General features: G+C 39.4%; 2 protein-coding genes across 5 annotated transcripts in view; one reads left to right on the plus strand and one right to left on the minus strand.

Annotated features, from left to right (window-relative positions):
* The window catches only part of b3gat2 (beta-1,3-glucuronyltransferase 2 (glucuronosyltransferase S)), a 62,661-nt gene extending 49,968 nt beyond the window's left edge, over positions 1 to 12,693 (plus strand). The window contains exon 4 of the mRNA XM_086258323.1: positions 6,625 to 12,693. Within this exon, the coding sequence (XP_086114449.1) occupies positions 6,625 to 6,711 (87 nt within the window). The 3' untranslated portion in view covers positions 6,712 to 12,693. The remainder of the gene's footprint in view (positions 1 to 6,624) is intronic.
* LOC147315478 (stromal membrane-associated protein 1-like) overlaps positions 10,637 to 20,841 on the minus strand; it is a 161,918-nt gene continuing 151,713 nt past the window's right edge. For all 4 annotated transcript variants that reach the window (XM_086258319.1, XM_086258321.1, XM_086258320.1 and 1 more), the window contains 2 exons: positions 18,348 to 18,574; positions 10,637 to 13,784 (listed from right to left, as the gene is read on the minus strand). In XM_086258319.1, coding sequence (XP_086114445.1) covers positions 13,638 to 13,784; positions 18,348 to 18,574 — 374 coding nt within the window. In that variant the 3' untranslated portion in view covers positions 10,637 to 13,637. The remainder of the gene's footprint in view (positions 13,785 to 18,347; positions 18,575 to 20,841) is intronic.

The raw sequence follows: 20,841 nt of genomic DNA on the forward strand, positions 1-20,841 counted from the left end.
TAAATAATACCTAGTGCTAAAAATCAAAAAGTAAAAGGTAAAAGCTGACTGGGTAATACAGTTTCTAATCAAAAGTATTTGTAAACATGCAGTTTGACTTTAAAAAACAACAAAAAAAAAAAACTAGACTGACATAAATCTTTGCATAAACTTTTTACACTGCCACCTCTGAAAAAGTTGAATATTAAGCACATAAGTATAATATAAAGAAAAATGTTGCCCTTTTTAGCTTGCGGTGAAACTGTGGAAACAGCAAATGCCGAAAGGTCTTATGGAATAAAATTCCAAGTCATAACAATCAGTTACACAGTAGCTACACTACTCTTCACTATTGAGCAGTGTAGCTTTCAATTTTGCTTCAGTTTTGGTCATGATTTTTATCAGGATCTGTCACTTTATCACACAAATTAAGTTCCTGTTCTGCTCATTAGATGTTACTTAAGCAACTTTGCATGATTCTGAAAGGCCCGTCTCTCTTTAGGTTTCGTTTAATTGGCTACTCCTCGTAAATAGAGGTTTAAACAGCAGCTAGCTGTTTTTTTGCCTTGTAGAGTTACATGAGGAGTTAAAGGTAAAAATATAGCAGGAATGACCTGTTGGCTTCGCACAAATACTGGAGACAATTAGTTTGGCTCTGTAGCAAGTTTGACAAATGTATCTACCTGCACATGAAATCTCACAGACACATAGAGCCACAGCGAGTGTCAACATTAAGTAGCAGAGGGGGCTGTTAATCAGTTTCAGCTGGTTTGGTGTCTTTGCGGGGAGACAACCCCAAAACAGGAATGGTTTTACAGTTGGAAAAACCTGTGTTTTTCTTATTGGGTTTGCACACGTCTCAGGAGAGACTTTGACCACCTCTCTTTACAAACTAAATCCTTTATGCTTCTTGGCTGCTGTGTGGCAACTAGTAGCTTCAGCTTTTCCACAGATAAACTCTGAAATTACTCAGACTGTAAATGGTAACTGTCAGTATCTCAGTGTTTAAAAATTCAGTTTGACTTTGTAAGGGAGTAATGCATCTGAGTGAGAAGCACACCCTATTTCAGGGCCTGTTTTTAGTATGAACTGTAATCATTTTGGGTCTACACCTTGTTCTTGGTTTTATTGGTTAAGACTGGTCTGAACTGGCTTATTATTATTCATATTACTGGAAGATATTACTTTTACCAGCAGACACACCCTAACTCCAGCTCTGGGCACTTTGAGGACGGTATCTGGGATCAGACCATAGAACCTGAACGTCGACCTTGACAATGTAGGCCAGAAACGCTCATCTGACGGCTGGGTCAGTATCTGGAGACGACTGTCAGGAGCTGTAATGTAGTTAGATCGAGAGAGTAACGGCAACAGACAGCAGTGACAGGACAAGAAAGGAGGGGGATGGCGGGAACAGATGGAGACAGATGATAGCACAGGAGGGAAAGGAGCTCGAGGAGAGAGAAAGGATGAGGAGGGTAAAAGCCTATGCAGAGAAAAGAGGATACATAGATTGATTGAGGAAGATTTAAAAAAAGAAAGAAGACAGAATGACAGGGGACCCAGGGAGCTCTGGGGTGAAAGACTGCACTGCTGTCTATTTCATTACAAATGGCTCTCAGCTTTCTGCCAAACTTAATTTTAGTGGCATTAATGTGGCTAAACACATCTCTGACCACTTCTTGGTCTGGTTTTTGGTGACACAATCCTTAAAGCATCTTGAGTGCATTTACAAATTAGGAATGCATTTTTCCTTTCTGTCGAGTGAGAGATATTTCAGATTCAATTGAATGTAAGAACTGAGCCTGGAGAAGCTTATAGACACTGGAAGCAGCAAGTGAGGAAAGGTCTTAATAAATAAAATCCCAAGTCGTGACAATCAGGTAAATTCTCTCCAAAGATTTGGAATCACTGCTAAGCAGAATTGATTTCAGTTTAAATGAAGTTTAAACCATTAGACGAAACTGATGACGCTCATTTCCATCTTCACATATTTTATTCTTAGACTTAAAATTGAACACCATCTCTCTTTTAGCCAGGGAAACTGAGCCTTTAGAGCAGCCTGAAGTCTGAGTTCTTCGCTCTGGGTCTGGATTATATTTACATAGGCTGACATGATTATTTGAAATTTCTTGGCCATTTTGGCCAGCAGTGTGCATATTACAGAGAAGAGAGAAGTAAAACATAATTTCAGATTCATTTGAATACACTCCATGTTGCTAAGTTGCAAATTGAGTTGCAAAACTGACATGCTTCTTTTTATTCATAGTGACTTTTGTAAAAAGCAGCCTTACTTTAATCCATCTGCAGTATGGTGCTGAATCCAAAATGAGTTCTCACTTTTTCCTTGCTGTGCCATGATTATCTTTTCAATCTGACTCTACTTCACTCTAGTGCTCCCTTCCTAGACTTTTGTCACAGGGAGTCTGAAGGAAATTTAAAATCATTGTTAGCGGAAGTGACCCAGTAAAAAAAAAATAATAATAATAATAACACCTAAATTGGTCTGTTTTATATTAGGTAAATCAAAGCTGTGTCCTTTCTGTACAGCAGGTTCTGAAATACTGTTTTGATATAAACCACTGACATCACAGAGGTATTTAAAAGTGTCGTTGGTTGCTGGAACCCTTTTTCTTAAAAATTTGTGTCACTGTTTCGATACCAAGAGCAAAAGCTCCTGTTTGAAGGAGCAATAATTAGCACATAAGACATCAGGAGATGGCACTTAAAGAAATGTGTGTTTATTTAACTGGATGTTGGATTTAGGGGCTTGGCCCCTTTGATAGGAGTCTGAATAGAGGCAGCTCACATCCACTAAATAGTCATTGAACTGGACCTTTCCACTGTGTTGGTGCCTTTTGTGGTATGAGCAATCCAAGAAGTTTGAAATTCCAGTGCATTATTAGTCCATTACTTAGCAATCTTCTATGTGGAGCAGTTCTTTTCAAGGACCAGAGTGTAGGGCCCAGTGCTGATTGGAAGACACACAAAGTGCTAACTCTTAATTCATGTAAATGGGAGGAACAGTAAGCCAGCCATCTGGCTCGCCATGCTGGCCCTCGCCTTGGGAGAAGACATATTGTCACTCATCTACGTGGATATAGCTTCCTTTCTGACTTTCAGAACTTTATTACCTGGAAGATTGAGCGTGCATCAAGACAAAAATTAGCAGGGAATTTAAAAGCCTGAAAATCACTTGGAATATGAAACTAAAACGTTGTAGGGGATACGCAGCGCGTGTGGATGATGAAACAGTGAATGAAGGAATGCCTATTTATACACAAACTGAAAGGGAATTGAATGCAGGGGGTAAATGAGATGCGCATGTACAGGACAGGACACAGAAATAAAAAAGAAGTGAGGTTAAAAAAACAAAAATAAAACAAACACAGAATGAGATAGAGGAGGGACAATGACACCAATCTATAAATTCAAGAAACTGGGAAACACCAAAATAATTTCTGAATTTATTCCTTGAAGAGCACAAAGCAAACAGAAACCAGAGGCTCAATAAGGAAACAACACAATAGAATAATGAGGAAATAAAAGTTGTAATTCAAAGTCTAAGTAAAAGAAAACAAAACCTAAGCAGAAACTTTGAAATGAAAACAAGACACGCTGAACTAAACATGAGCACAGGGAGAAAACACTAAGGCCAAAGCTAGAACCTAAATTTCACATCAGTTCAGTTTTATTTATATTTTTATCAAATCACAACAACAGTCACCTTGAGGCCCTTTTTAGAGTGGAATAAGGTAAAGACCCTACAATAATACAGAGAAAACCCCACCAATCAGTCATCACACATGAGAAAGCCCTTGGTGACAGTGGGAAGAAAAAAAACCTCCTTTTAATAGGAAGAAACCTACAGCACAACCAGGCTCAGTGAGGGGCAGACATATGAAGTAACCGGTTCAGGGCAAGAGGAGGAAGACAGGACAAAAGAGAGCCAGAGATGAATAACTAATGATTAAATGCAAAGTGGTGTATAAACACACACAGAGTGAAAAGAAGTGAGTGAAGAAGAAGCACTCAATGCATCACGGGAAGCCTCCAGCAGCCCAGGCTATCTGCAAGGCTGACAACAAGAACCAAAAACTCTCAAATGACATAAAAGGATACAAATCAAATATAGAATCAAACCACAACCCAATACTAATAAAAACGAAGAGCTCAAGAAAAAAGACACAACAAATAAACCTGAATACAAAAACTTGAAGAGCAATCTAAAACACAACGTCAAAGTACAAAAGTGAGATGAGCTAAATACAAATATCAAGCTCAATAAAACATAACTGAATAGATTTAAAATAGATTTAAAGAGTTAAAGGAAAATTCAGAAGGCTAAAGACAAGCAGGTTTGTGTGTCTGCATGATGCACCTGTGCATTTTATTTATGCAGCATGCTACTTAAATATGATAAGTTAGCATCCAACTTTTAATCAAACTCCATCAAACATGATGGCAGCCAAACACTACTGTTAAATCCAAAACCAATGGGTGACATCACAGCCTCCGCTTTGCTCCAATTGTGATCTGAAGAGCTCTGAAAGGAAAAAGCCAAAAACATAATAGGTCCCCTTTAAGGTAAAAGTTCTGCTATATAAGTTCCTCTTGCTCATAGGTAGAAACAGGCCTTCCCCCACCATATGCTATTAAGGGGGAAAAAAGCACAGAGCTCTCTAACCTGAAAAAGCTTTTTTTGTCTCCGAGTTGCCTGAGGGTGGAAACGAAAGCTAGAGCAGGAAATAGGACTGAGGTAAAACCAGCAGTAAGGCCATGGGAGAGAAAGTGGACTTGATGAATGAGGAAAACAGAGAGCAAACTGGGGGGAAGAGAAGAGTATACGGGGAACAGGGAGCGCACTCTGGCTGCATAATTGGCACGCGCACGCACAGATACCATTTCCCCCACAGCTCTGGAGCGGCTGCTACATTAGCCTCGTTAGATATGCAAAGCGGGCCAATTAGCAGTTCAGTGTGCAGGAAGTGACACGTTCCACCTGAAGAAGCGCAAAAACAACGTCAGTGTCCACAGCCAGCAATAAATCATGCCTTTGTGAGTCACTGTGTGTGCAGTTTCGGACACACTTGAATTATGGGCTCATTAGTTATAAACTCCCCCCCAAAAAAACTCATTTGAAACTACATGGAATGGAATTTGTTCTCCTCTCCAGGAAAATATCAATCGTTGCATCCATTGTACTGTTTTCTCACCAATATATTGCTGTGAAATTGACTGAAAACACAAGACAAACAGCTGCAGTGAGGTGCGTGCTGCTTTTGATTCAAACCATTTCGAGGTGTCAGGCTGTTTCCTGCAAGTGGAATCCCTCGCAGCACACCAGCACCATCAAATCCAACAGCAGGAGGATACAATGCTATCTCTGCTGCAGAGAACACAGACTTGTTTTTTACTCCATGGGGCATTTCATATGCAGATCATCGAGGACTGAAGGTTCAAAATGCATCAATGAGTGGAAATACAACTGCACACTTGATTTAGACCAGTACATTGGTTTCATACTGACACCAAGAAGCCACTGAGTAGAAATCACCACTGATCTGTGTCAGTAAATATTGTACCTCAAATTTTTGTATTAAAATCCTAATAGTTTATACTTTCATAGAAGAATAAAAGGACAGTGATTTGTGCAGTTAAAAGGACACACCTTCCATCTCAGTAAAGATCAAAGCACCATGCCGCATGCATGTTAACTTAAACTCTGTTTTTTCCAACACCTAACAACCTTTTAGTTCCAGGGTATCACACAAGGCTTTCAATTTGTGCTAAATAAGTGATTAATAACAATTTCTGTCACTAAATCTAGATAATTCAATCAGATATGTTTCAAAAACCATCAACTGCACAAATACAGAGGAAACGAACACTCCGCCATCTCCAAGCTAGCACACAGCTACAACCTCCTGTGTGGACACACCTGTCAGTCAAAGCAGCCCCACCCCTAACTTTAAGTCTCATCAGTATCCAAAACACCAAACGGATTTGTGTGCAAGGCTGTAAACATGCTTTTTAAAATGGGAATCAAGTCCAAGTCAGGTTCTGTGAAGGCTTTTTCTGGAAACATAAGAAAGCTTGTAAGAAAATGAACAGTGAGGCACATTATCAGACCACCATTGTGCAGCGATACAGGAGGAGAGAGGAGGGACAGAGCCCCCCGAGTAGAGCTGTTCCCACTGTCATACACTCATGACAGATTTAGCCTACTATTATTAGTTGACAATAGCGGACAGTTATCAAACAAAGAGTGAAACAGTATCAGTATCATCTGCTGGTTCTTTATTTTTTTATATGTGTAATGGAAAGTAATATGATACATTACATGTGTAGTTATTACGTTTGTTCTGATAGACTTGTTTTCCTGGTGATGTTGCATTTCTATATCTCAACAATAAAATGAGTTTAATGTACCCTGATATTTATTGTAAAACCAATCCCCCACCCTCATATGTTTTTATATCTGTTTGATGGTTTGCTGGTGTATTCCTTTTCTTTGTTATTGTTGTTGCATGAAACCATCAACGGGAGTGTGTTTCACACGACTGCCTTTCTTCTACTCTTTTTTTAGTGCATTACGCTTTCTTTGCCGGCAGATTTTCTGATTCTTCCTCTTCTCTTTTTCAGGTGCTGGTTTGGCACACTCGCACAGAGAAACCACATCTCGCAAACGAGCCCAAACATCGAAAGGACACCGTCGCCATCGAGGTGTGATCGGGGCTGCCCGTCATCTCTTGGCTGAGACTTCCAGCAGCACTCTGCTTTCCTCTGCCTTTCGGGTTAATACAATCTGCTGGTGATGGACAGAGTCTCTGAGGAGCTGCATGATTCAAGACTCCTTGCTGTCTTTCAAACATGCTCTGTGAGAACTGGATAGCACCAAATACCTTTTACAAACTGGAATGACCTAGACTGTTCATTTCCTCGCATCCACAGCCTGCTGATGTAAAAAGTAAATGTTACTAAAAATGTAACATATCGTGTTGCTGAACTGAAAAGTGCCATGTGAGACGCATCGAATCATTGATATGTTTTTTTTAATTAACAATTCTGTGTCCTAATTAAAACCATGAAATTGTGATAGAATTGCTAAAAGAAGAAAAGGCTTGTGTGCCGGATGTGAGGCATACTGCTAAGGTTTCCTAGTGTGAAAGGAATGTTTAACATTTTTGTAGGGATGCACTGATACCAACACCAGTATTGTTTACCCGTTTGATACTGTGTTCATGTAGCTACTCTGATAACAGCTGTCACACAATGCTAACCTCTCCTCTAGGAGTTGGCTCTCCCACTAGTTTGTAAAGTCCTGTTCCCAAAACTTTGAGTTCAGTGTTATGACTGTCATCAGCATTTTTGAAACCAGACATCACAAGCACAGCTGTGAAACTGAAGGACACTACATGTTTATAGGGTAGCTGCTTTTCAGTCCACAAGTAAGCCCACCCTAAAGTATATTCTACTTTATTGTTCTTGTGGACACTTATTGGGACTAAAATTTGCAAAATAAGAATTGTGTTGTATTCATTAGGATTTAAAATGTGTGATTGAGATCATAAACTCATCAGGAACGTTGTTACTGTGGATTAAGGCCTTTCTAGGCTGCCACAGGGCGAGAGGAAGAGGACACCCTTAGTAGTCTATTGAAGACTCAATTAGAAACAGCAACAGAGGCAGTAAGACAACATACCCAGTCACTGCCCAAAGTCTGCAAATCCAAATGATATTAGACAGAGGTGTGGACTCGAGTCACATGACTTGGACTCGAGTCATTAATTTTATGACTTTAGACTTGACTTGAAAAAATGTTCTAAGACTTGTGACTTGACTTGGACTTTTACACCAATGACTTGGGACTTGAATTGGACTTGAACCGGTTTACTTGAAAAGACTTGATATTTTACCCCAAATATAAAATTTAACATGCATATTATATAGAGATTGAAAATGTGACGTCATTCACGGATAGAACCGCAAAGGATTCTGGGAACTCGTGGCAAGCGGTACTAGCGCACGGAGGCTTTCAATTGAAATCAGTCACACAGCGATAAAAAGAAACACAAAAATGTCAAGAAGCTGTTGTATTATTAACTGCAATAGCCGGTCGCATGACAGCCACGGGAAGCCGACGGGTAAAGAGATCGGTTGTTATCGGATTACGACGTTGAAGAGAAATTGTTCGAGCCATGCTTCCGAAGTAACAAAGAGGCGACTGGATTGCAGCCATTCAAAGACCAAATATAACGTCCCAGAACACTCCAGCTCACAGGTTAGTCTGCTCCAAGCATTTACACAAAGGTCAGTCTGCTGTTGTAGTTAATACGTCATTTTTTTAACATAATTGGTGATATAGGTTACAAGCAAGTCTGGCGCTGAACAGAAATGGTCGCGCTATGCTCCTTTGTTTATTGTGTTTATTGTGCATAAATAGTGAATTGTCCTGACACAATATTGCGTTTCGCTTCTGTTATTATGGTACATTGACAAAAACATATACTTTTATTCACAGGATAAAACAGTTGTTTTGTATCACTAATTGCACAGTAGGATTACAGCATACAATATTATTGTCACTGCTACATTTCTGTAATGAACCAGAAATTATTTCCACTGCTAATTAATTATCGTTGAGCTCAAAGGTCCTATTAATAAACGGTTAACGAATGTGTATTTATGACGACGATTTGTGAGACTGGTAAACTTATGATACGTACGATGGTCTTTACTTTCTACACGGTGCATTTCAAGGTCCTGCACCCATCCGGCGGTAAACTGTACCTGGGCTTGTTGCAGTGACCTGAAGTTACTAAACTTCATGAGTGTATGCACTCACTCCAAGAACCGTATAATTATAAATATGCATATAAATATGCTAAGATGAGATAGCTGACTTCATCTAACTTGCAAATGTTGTCCAGGCTACGTTGGTGATGCAGTTTTTTTTAATGTGTATGATATTTTTGTCATGTGATTTTAAAGCCAGTCCTACAACCGCATCCAAGAATAACATGCAGCTTATCTCAGAACTGTCGGTGAAAATTATTCTTGGAGCTAGGTTTAATTGAGCTGCATTTTATAGAGGTGCAATTTCACAATTTGTGTATATTTTCTAAGTTCACTATTTTGTCATGTGTTGAGAAAAACACAGATTTAAAAATTACATGGTCTAATATTTACATTTAGCATAAAACTGCAACATGCTTTTTTTCGTTTTTTTTTAAGACTCGAAATGACTTGAAATTCAAAATTTCAGACTTGTGACTTTACTTGGACTTTTACACCAGTGACTTGAGACTCGACTCTGACTTGCCTGACATTACTTGAGACTTGCAAAACAATGACTTGGTCCCACCTCTGATATTAGATGGCCTTAAAGGAACATCAGTTTGATGATACAGAGCCAACTGAGCATTCATGTTACAGGAAACATTTATTTGAATTCTGTAATTAAATATCTCTGTTCTTAGTATTGGCAAGTACCCTAATGTAAGTTTGATTGAAAAAAGAAGAAGGTATTTCTGGATCCCTACAGTTTTAGAAACATGATTGTTTACTGGTACCAATTTCACACCCATGCCAAAAACTGGCATCAGAAGGCTTTCAACATAAAATTAGCTTAGCGTGAAGACTGGAAGGTAAAATATAATTATTTAAAAAAATAACCCCAGTAATGACCCTAAACACCTCCACACATCCTGTGTTGAATTTTTGCTCATTGTTAGCTAAACAGAGCAGAAATGGCTATCCTGATCCTTTAAGGAATCTGGCCGAATATCTTGCTAGCATTCTAGCAAGATTACAGTCTTTGCTATAAAATGCAACATAACCCACTACAATTTAATTTAAAAAAAATTCTAGAGATAATGTAGTAACTAGCTTCAAATGTGTTTGTAGAGGCATCTTTGAACTTTAATTAGGGGCAGGCAATTAGCTTTCCTTCTCTGGTAGTTTTTATGCTAAGCTAGGCTCCAACTCTGTAATTAATAAAACATTTTTTCCAACCTCACTCTTGGAAACTGAAGAAAGTGTATTTCCTAAATTACTGGGACATTACTATTCTTCCCATAATTCCCCTGAAAAATTTGGGTGTGTTTAAAAAAAAACAAAACAGTTTGAATCCTTTTCATCAAAGTTTTAGCTCAGATTTCACAGTAATGTCAGTTCGACTGCTGGCTGTGAAATACCAATCAGATTCTGTCAGGAACAGCCGCCCCGGTCTTCTTTGTTTAAATTAAATCACATGAATGTCTCAAAGTTAATGCTGTTAAGGTTGATTGATGCCTAAATACTATTTAATTATTAGAATGAGCTGATCATATAAACCTAATGAAGTGACAACATGCGTTTTCTCCTCCGTGTATATGAGGAATGTAATGAAGTTTGGAAGTGGCCCACATCAAGTAACAACACTCCTGACAAGCAGCCATCAATAATGTAGCATCTGTGAGCTGACAACATAGGAAACCCATCTGTCAGCAGAGAAGGAAAAAGAAATGGAGAAGCTGGTATATAAGCGGTACAACACAGGCGGCCACTTTCACTGTTCTAATGTGCAAAGAGCTCTTTTCCTGACAGCAGTATTGTCCTGAGCACTGAAGTTTAGAGGGGACTGTATGTACAGTTGTGTTTGATGTACACACAAGAAATAAAAACAAGCCTTATTATCCAGGATTCAACAGCTTTTATTTCAAATGACTCACTTGTAAAACAGGCATCAGAAAAAAAAAGGAGAAAAGAAAGTAAAAGATCTCAAAAAGATAAAACCATATTTTTAGAGTCATTAAACAAAGATGATCACAGAAAATTTCCTGCATATTTACAGTTTTAATGCATAAAACACATCTTTTTCCCTGTACTAGGCACCAGAAAATGTAAACACACTGGAAATAAACCTGGATGACATTAAGTTATTAAGAATATGTTGTTATAAACGTTCTCCCACAGAGTGCTACAGTTATTGCATGGCAGAGGGACCCTGTACAGACATGAATCTCTGCATCGGCGCTCGGCAGTGTGATCTGAAGAACTGAAGAGTAATGATGATGTAATGATGAACCCATCAAGGATTTTCATACAGGTCCACTTTAATCTACCACTGTTCAGTCCCATTCCCGCTGCCAATCTAGCCCTCTGATTGGTCATCCAGGTTTATTTGCTGCAGACTAACTGTGCTTTTCTTGTACTACACACAACAAAACATCACACAGCGAATGGCGGAACATACGGTTACAGCATCATACATGGAAGGACAAGCATTCTGGGTGTCACACTGGTCCAGAATTTCAAATAAAAAGACAGATTTCCAACTCAGTAGTTGGGACCAAACTGCCAGTTCTTCTATATTTACCACTCAACAAAAATCTGAGACGCAGAATCACAATCAACCACTGATACAGTACCTGCTCTGCTATTTAAAGTTTAGTTAAGACATACTGTTGTGATCCCAGGATTCCAGTGGTGATTTAATTTCCCTCAAGGCGCATGGGAGAGGGTGCACACTTCAACAACAAGGAATATTTTAACTGGGTTGGAGCCCAGTCTGCACTAAACCTAACGCGTTTGGTTTTAAAACACTTCAAAACATCACAGCGAGGCCACCAAAGGCACCCAGGGGACTGCGGGACCGCCCAGCAATTACTGAGACTTAAAGGGAATGTTTGACATTTGAAGGTTTGTGTTGTTTTTTTTAATGCAGCCATCAATTTGAGTAACATGGACAAGTTTACCTTCGGTTGACAAAGTATACTGGATAATGAGATGTGTCTCTACACACGTATGTGTGTTTGTGTGTATAAATACATATAACGATAAAAGACATGTCAAACAAAGCATCGGCTTTGTTAAGCATTAGCTCTTTTAAATAACTACGCTAACTGTGCTAATGGCTTCTGTTTGTTAAAGAGATGTATGTTCATGGTACTCAAGATGAAAGAGTGCAGTTATTGCAGTCTGTCCCTGTCATGTCGCTAGATAACTAAGCAGATGAGTCGGTGACCAGTTCCAGAAAATTCTTTTAGCTAGCACCTGTAGGTTAAGAATTGCCCTAGCGCTATGTAGCAACTAGCTGAACGGAAAGATTTTAAACAGTTTTAAAAAGTCAAAAATAAAAATAAAAACTGAAAACTACACATTGACTACACACATTGATGTTTGTCTGACATATAAGCGGATATGTAATAAGGATAAGCTAAGGGTCGAGTAACTCTGGCACCTTAATTGTGAATCAATTGCCGAGCAGCTAACAACATACAATAACGCAAAGTCTAGAAATCAGGAAACCTGTGATAATATATTTACATTTACAGTGTGAACTGTTTGAATTGCGATACATTGGAGATTTTGTTTAACTTTAGAGAGACTTCAGTTTGTTTGTTTTGGTTGTTGTTTTTGGATAATTTTGAACAGTACCAGATTAGCATATCTACATATCGTCTGCTAAATTAAGCTAACTGCATCTAACTGCTAGCTTCAAGTTTTACAGCAAACAAAGTTTTTTCTTCTTCTTTTTTCAAGAAAATATGTACTTATATATTTAGACCTGTGGATGTGTGGGGAAAACAGTAGTTTTAGATTATATGTCAGCAAGCCCAAGCATAACACATTTTATTTCTCTAACTTTAAAATATTATAATTATATAATACTTTATAAAAAAAGTATTACTATCAAAACAAAAACCATAAAATAGAAAAGAAAATGGAACAATTTAGGCTATTTAATTGTTTATTTAAAAAAAAAAGTCTACCATAAACACAGAGATTTATTATATACCTTGGGCAAGTGGTTTCCCCACAACTGAAAACCACTGGTGTAAGTCATCAGTACACTGTCTGCTGTGGGAATAAGCTGAACCCGCAGAGACTGAAACAAGACAGCTTGACTTCACACGTTTCAAAGGGAAAATGGTTGAACTGTTTGATCATTAGTGCAAAAATAAAAGTAACACCTACTGTATTAGCAGGTCAGCGAGACCTCATTTTTTTTTAGCAGAGGCTAAAAAACCTTCGACCAAAGTTTTTCTGAGCTGAAGCATTGACCTCTCTCCCCTGAAAAAACCCAGGAGATTCACTTTTTTTTTTCACATAAATACAGTACTGCTTGGACGATTATCTGCTACGAGGCTGTGCTTGCCCTAAAGGAGCAGGAAGGGAAGGAAGAGGGACCATCACAATATACAGTGCAGAGAGAAGGGAGAGGACAGGTAGCATAGACCAACCACAAGACAGCCATATCTACTGCAGATACTGAGAGACTAACTATCCAGTTTGGTAATGATATCATCTTAGTATTACAGACACTTGGAGTCTTTGCTCCAGCAGCTTTGTTACATCTCTTTTGTTTTCTTTGTCTTTTTCCGACAACAACAAAAAGGAAACCAGAAAAGAAAAGGAAGTCAACTATAGACGCAACATAGCGGTTGCCGGGTTTTTTTCGTTTTGTTTTTTACTGCTCCAATCCATTGTGATGTCATCTTGGCCCTCTAAAGGAACTGCGGTGAAGGTGTGTTGGGGCACACGGACTGTCCTTGCTGTATATAATCAGAGCTGAAGGTACATGGATTGGTTGGAAAATATGGGTGTTTTCTTGCCATGTCGCTGCCCTCCACTCCCCACCCCACCACCACATCCTCTGGACCCCATCCTCGTCACTTCCACAGCTGAGTGCTGAGGGTCTGGCCTGAAGCCGGGGATGGAGCTGCGGGCCAACCGGCCCCAGGGGTGCCTGATTGGCTGGAAGCAGCTGGCGCAGGCCCTCCACCACTCAGAGCCATGCCTGACATCTGCTGGGTCATCTGAGATAGAAAACAGAGGAGAAAAGTTACTGTTTGAGTTCATCAGAGCAAACACAGAGTTATTCTGTCATTTCAGAGCCTGGAGGTGAGTGTTGGGGTTTCTCCATCCTTTAACTCCACTTCCTGGCTTATTTCCAACCCTCTTTAACATCCCCTCTGTTCATAAATGCTCCCTGCCCTCTCTCCTCTCTTTTCACAATCCCTCACCCTCTTCCACATCCCTAACTCACTCCCCTTCTTCCCTCCATTCGGTCTTATCTATTATGAATGTGCTTTGGTGCAGTGCTGCTCACTTATCTGGTCATCAGAGAGCTGAGAGCGTGTGTGTAGGTACTGTGTGTGTGTGTAGTAATGCATGTGTGTCAGCTAACCAAGCACTTATCAGCTCACCGTTCCATCTTCTGCACAAAATGCGCGTGCGCACACACACACACACACACACACACACACACAGACACACACACACACACACACTTTCATGCACTGTACAGCTGCGTTAGTGCGGACTACTGACTTCCATACACTGGGGTGAGGGCACTTTGGTCATCACATTTTAGGCAGAACTTCAAAGGTAGGGTTCAGACTTTCAGTCAGCTTCATGTTTGGACTTTGTTAGGGGTACTAAGAAAGGAGTGAATGTAATAGGTTAATAAAAGACAACTATATAAAACCAACAAACCCAAAGCATCTCAGAGGCAATTTATGTTCGCTGAATAATCTCAGTTGTAAAATGTAACCTCATACACCAGGGTTCAGAGAGCATAAGAAGATTCAGATATAACACTTTAACACCTCTTAATACCACTGGGGTTGGACACTATGGACATGCTTTATTTTTCGTTTTTTATATAATATCATATGATATGATGGTGTGATGACTGTCCATATGTTCAACACCTTTTCTCTAAGTTATTTTTCATCCTTACACATAACTTGGACATCTATGGTTTGATTTCTTTGCATGTGTGGATTGGATGGGTTGTTACAAACTGCTGAGAATTTCATGTCAATAATATATTTACTTAGAAAATTAGTGATGTGTTCAATACTTATTTTACCCCTGTATATATTCAGAAAAACACTTCTAATTATATGAGTTATGACTTCTGCTGCAACAATCAGATGTTTGGGTGAGAATTTGATGTAAAAACATGAACACATCTGTGTTTACTACCAACCACAGATTACTTGAGTATTGTTGCTGGCCCACCCCTTTAGGACCACAACTTACTGACGGATGATTGCTTTTCAATCAACAAACTGTCTGGATTCCTCCATCAGCTGATGTGATCCAAACGCACAGTGGCTGGATGTATGGCTAAATAATGGATCCTGACCACCCTCTGCACGTATTCAACACACTGCTGGCCACTGTTTTCAAATTCAAATGTAAGAAGGACTTAATTTCATATTTTTGGATTTAGAATTTGATTAATTGAATTCCTTTTTCTTTGTTTCTATTTTTATTTTTTTTTTTTAACATTTTTAAGCACATCTGTTGGGATTATTTTTGCATATTTTTACATATTTATTTTTGGCCTTCAGGCTTCTTCTGGGCATATACTCTAGATAAGCTACTGTGGTGCCCTGCACTCCCAGCTTTAAACCCTAAGACACTTTTTTAAAAGGGTGAATCTATTCATGAGGCCAAAAACAGGCTGTAAACATTTCCATTTCATGGCTCAGCTTAGGCATTTTAACATGCGACTGAATGGGAACTGACTCAATTTGGAGCCTCGAGTGGCCATTACATGAACTGTAGTTTTTGGTAATTGCACATTTTATTTTTTCATTTTATTTAATTTCAGTTGCACCACATGAACTTTGTCTTTTGTATTATTACAGTTTATATATTTTGAATTAAATGTTAAGGACTGATAATGAGAACTTGTAATTATTCATGCTTTCCCATTTTTGTTAACCAATAAGTAGCTAGCAACAGTGGCATGGGAACAGACGAAGGCAAGAAGGGAACAGTTTGACATCAATAAAACGCTCAAAAACACGTTTAGAAAAACAGAGCGAAGCGATGAGAGGATTGCTGTGGGGGATGTGGCAGTCCTGAAGACATTAAGAGGGAGAACAGGTGTTGTTGCACCATCATGAAACATTTCTGTGCCAAAAACCCCTGAAAAAAAAGTCAATGTAAATCCCTACATGCTGCCAACCCATATGGAAAAGATATATACATAAATCTTATAAAGTTTGTATCTGTCTTGTGTGAAACTTGTATGAAAAGCATACAAGAGTGAAAACAGATATAAAATCCCTTGAAAAATTATATAAATGAAACTTGTATATTTTGGATACTTACTAAAACAATATATGAAAGTAATGAGAAAGTGGCCACTTTCATGAGTAAATCATATAAGCCTGATATGATTCACTATATGAAGTAAGCCACATCTTAAGCAAGTCTTTTATAAGTTTTTAATATTTCTTTTTCTTATGGGAATGCTGTGCAGAAAAACTGAAAAATCATGCAATGAGGATACAGTGAAGAAAATATTAACAGTGAACTGAGCTGATCTGAAATTCTATTTTTGTAACTTCTGTGTCACATTTAAAAATTCATTCAGATTTAGCCATTGAGATCTAGGCTGAATAAAGCCAACCTGAATCGCTTCATGACTCATCTGCCAGGCCCTGAAAACTCATTCACATGAAAGCTGGTGAATGCTGCAAGTTCTCTTGAATCCTTTCTGGACGAGACAAAAGAATGAATGTCTTTGTGGACTGAGCTGTTCTTTTTAGACATCCACTGTATTTCATGACTGCCTGCTCTGAACATTGGACAGAAATATACATTGGGGATTTCACTGATACAATCTGAAGCACCAGTGAAGTAAAACATTATGCAACTGTAGTAAATACATCCTTTTAGGTTGTGACCACAGAAAGTATTCAATAGACGAACTTCAGGCTCTGTAAAGACGCGTCTTTTCCTGGTAATGGTTCACGGGGGTATGATTTCTGTGTAAAACGTAATATTTCCTCTTTCGATTTAGAAAACCAGATTGCTCTAATAAATAACTAATATAAAGAAAGAAAGATGCATTTAAGAGACCATGGGAAGAAAAGATTAATGTAGACACAGTGATGCAGTTACGGCAAAAGCACAAGTGTATCTAAACACATAAAGGGGGATTGCTGCTGGTGTCTGTTTCACATCTTTCCCTGGACAGACAATTTTTCACGTCCAATTTAATTTTGTTCTATCAGATGAACTGTTACTATGCTTCCACATTATAGACTGCAATCACCTGCACCAGTTAAGTACGAGTTTAATAATCTAAGAGCATTTCTGTCAGGGATGTGATTAGAAGTCACCGAAACTCTCTGAATGTTGGACTAATCTTGGAAGCACTTACGTCACCAAAAGGAAATCCTACAGCAGATGCTCCTTCAGTAACATTAGCTCTATGAATGGCCATGAAGTGGGCCACTGCAACATTAGTGAAGGATTCTACAATATACAGGCATGTGAAAAATACAGTTTTGAAACACTTTAGGCAAAACCACATCAACTGCCAAGGAAGGTGGTGGAGGGGTAATGATTTGAGTCACGGGACTTGGGAACCTCGCAGCGATTGAGTTGTATACCAAAGTATTCTAGAGTCAAAATGTGAGGCCCAAATTGGGTCATGCATCAGGTGAAAGATCCCCAAACAGCAGCAAATCTACACCAGAATCACTGAAAAAGTATAGACTGAAGGTGTTGCAGTGGCCCAGTCAAAGTCCAGACCCTCGCCTGATTAAAATGCTGTGGCTGGACCTTAAAGAGCTGTGACCCGTGATGCATGTGAATGCATGTTGTGGACAACATCAACAGAACAATGTGTTGCACCCATACAGTTTATGCAACAAAGCTTTGTTAGCCTCACCCTCCTGAGACCCAGCACATTCACTATGTCCTCTGCAGTGGGAAAATCTGAAAGATACTTTTTTCCTTGGTTCTCAGGAGGTTAGATAGTGAGTCTTAACTTTTCACCTTCTTGTCCAAATAAGGTTGATTGCAGCTCCAAGAAAGACACTATCATTGAGGCTTCAAATTGGGAAGCCAAGAAACCAGTGCATGGCATCATGGTGGCTATGACCATCTGTTATATACAGTCTATGGTATTATTATGTAATTTCATTCCAAATTGGCTGGAAAACAGTTATAACCAATGATCAAGTCACACAAATCATCAAATTTCATTCTGCATTCTAAGTAGTATTAAAAGATCCTAAATCAAAGGTTATATACTAAGTAATGTACTGTTCTGGGCAGAATTAGGAACAAAGGAATAAAGGCATGTGACAGAATAAAAGAAAAAAACCCCTCATATTATTATACAGTAACCCTGGTTATAAAAAAGATTGAATAGCTGATTAAAGCTGCACCTCTTGGGCTTTTACTACATTGGTGAGGTTATTACTGCACCGAGCTCCACACAGAATTGGGGAACAGATCTAAGTGTGAATCTATATATTCACAGCAACTGGAGTGGGCAAAAAGCTAAATGTTAATCATCATTCTGACTGCACTTTAATACAGAGATTTATATTTCTTCCTGTTACCTGGCCCATATTCCACTGTCCTTGCTGCATGCTGTACATGTTCTGTCCTTGGTTGGCAGGCATCGCACCCTGCTGCATGCTCATGTAGCCCCCATTTGGCAGTGCCATCCCAGACACCATGGCCCCAGACCCCATCATGGTGGTGGTGGGTGGGATACTTCCAGCCACTGCTGTGGCGTAGCCCTGCGGAGTGAACTGCATCTGAGGCTGGCCCATGTACACACTGCCTGCAATACAAGACAACAGAATATGCCTTCAAACTTTGCCTTCAAATTCAAATATAAGAATCTTCAGGAAGTCAAACATCCCAAATTACAATCAATAAAACAAACAAACGTACTAGCACTCATCCTGTAAAGATGTTGAGAAACAGTAAAAACATAAAAACAAACGGGGAATGCACAAAGAACAGTGAGGTGAAGAGCTGCAGGTGATATCCTTTGACTGGGATTTCATTGAAGAGTGACATCTCTAACAGGTCACCAAAGAGTGCTGCATTCAGTGTGTGGCAAGAAGACGGATGATAATAGGGAAAGGCAGATTCTTGACATTTTTATTAAAAATGATGACCTGATGAACCTTCTCAGAGCCAAAGAGCCACTAGCTGCTCTTGTATTGCCCAAATGCCATCAGCAATGCACTGGGTCACCGTGAAAAAGTGATAAAAAGCTCTGGTGCAACTTGAGGCAGATGAGATGTGCAGTTTGAGGACCTTGGAATTTTGTCTGTTTTTTGAAGACAATGTTGTTAAATTGGCTTTGTGAGACAATGACCTTCAGTTGGTACTAAGGAGGTTTTCAGCAGTGGTTGAAATAGCTGTAATGTCAGCATTTCATAGTCTAAAGATACAGTGTCTTTCCTAAAAATGAATTGCTTCCTGTAGGCTGGCACTAAGTTGCCAGGCTTTTACTGCAGCCACCTTCAGTGGTTTTTCTGTGGGTCTCTCTGCCTTCGGTAACTGAAAGTATGCTCTTATGGACTGACATCAGATGACTGCATTGTATTAACGAATATACACTTTCTTTCCTTGAAAAATTGTAGAGTTGCTATAGCAATATGTTTTGGGTCATTTTCAGTGAAGTGGTTGGCTTTGTCACCTCACTGCAAGGTACTTGCAGTATATAGAATAAAGTCCTGTATGCCTGTATGGTGGGAAATCACACAAACTGGTTACTGTGCAAGTACAAAAACAATTTCCATTTGTGCTATGAAGCTGTATCCAATCAGTTTTGAAGCATTTGGCTCAATCTGAGCTCATGAGTTCATCCTTCTACTTCTGTCGTTTACATCATTAATAAATAGAACCTTGGTTCTACCATGTTCGGCAGATGAGTTTCCTCCCTACTGTGGCTGGACTCTTTCTCAGGGCTGGACTCTCTCTTTCTCAAAACTGGGGACCGAAAGTTATGTTCCAACTATAGGTTGATCACATTCTTTAATCTCCCTGGGAAAGTCTATGCCAGAGTACTGGAATGGAGAATCCTTCCATTACTTGAACTTCAGATCCAGGAGGAATAATGCGGTACGGGTCTACATGTGTTTTGTTTACTTCAAAGGCTTCAATTGGGGGGTTCTTTGGGAAAATGGGGTATTTGGTCCATTGTAAATGGCAATTTGGTACCTGTGCAACCACAGCAAGAGCCTAGTCTAAATTGCCAGCATTTAATGTGGCTCATTTACAGTGGGTGTTTGATTCTGCCAAGGCTGCCTTTAATCACCGATTCTGTTCATAGTTTTTATGAACAGAATATCTAGGTGTAGCCAGGTGTTGGAGCGTCTACACTTTGGTGGCTTCAACATTTCATCTTTGCTTTTTAAAGATGATGTTCTATTTTGTTGCCTTCATTAGGTTGTGTTCCGTTCCTCGCACTGGAATGGTTTGCAGCCAGGTGTGAAGAAACTGGAAAGAGAATCACCTTGATTCTCTGCCAGAAAACAGGGAAGTGCACACTACAGGTTTTGAGTTGCTGCCCCAATTGGAGTAGTTTAAGTATCTCAGGATCTTGCACTACCAAGTAGATCTTGTAGTTGGTCAGGGAAGAGTGGAGTGGGAGATTGACAGACAGATTGAACCAATGTCTGATGCATGATAGGGTGAGTAGCTTGGTCATTCAAAAGTAGAGCTGCTGGTGATCCACAGTGATTATGTCTCCTAGGTGAGATGTTTTGGGCATGTCCTACGAAGAGGAGACCCCCAGGCCTCACCGGAGATTTGGCTGGTGTTGGAATTTTCATGTGTATCAAATGGACTTTTGGCTGAAACAATCCTTGGATACAAGATATGACATCCACAGTTAGCTCATTTAAACCAGGTGATGAGGCTCAAGTTTCCTGTGCGACTTCCACTGAATGTTTTCCAGGAAAAGAGATCCTGACCTCTTACCAGTTACATAGTTCACCCGGTATGGGAACACTTCATAATAGAGCTGGGCGATATGAGATTTTTTCATATCACGATATGTTTTTTTCATTTCAGTCGATAACGATATCTATC

The sequence above is a fragment of the Aulonocara sp. 'chitande type north' Nkhata Bay genome, linkage group LG13, assembly GCF_057382095.1.
Source record: "Aulonocara sp. 'chitande type north' Nkhata Bay isolate Kocher_YH1m ecotype deep benthic linkage group LG13, A_spYH_male_GT1.1, whole genome shotgun sequence".
NCBI lineage: Eukaryota > Metazoa > Chordata > Actinopteri > Cichliformes > Cichlidae > Aulonocara > Aulonocara sp. 'chitande type north' Nkhata Bay.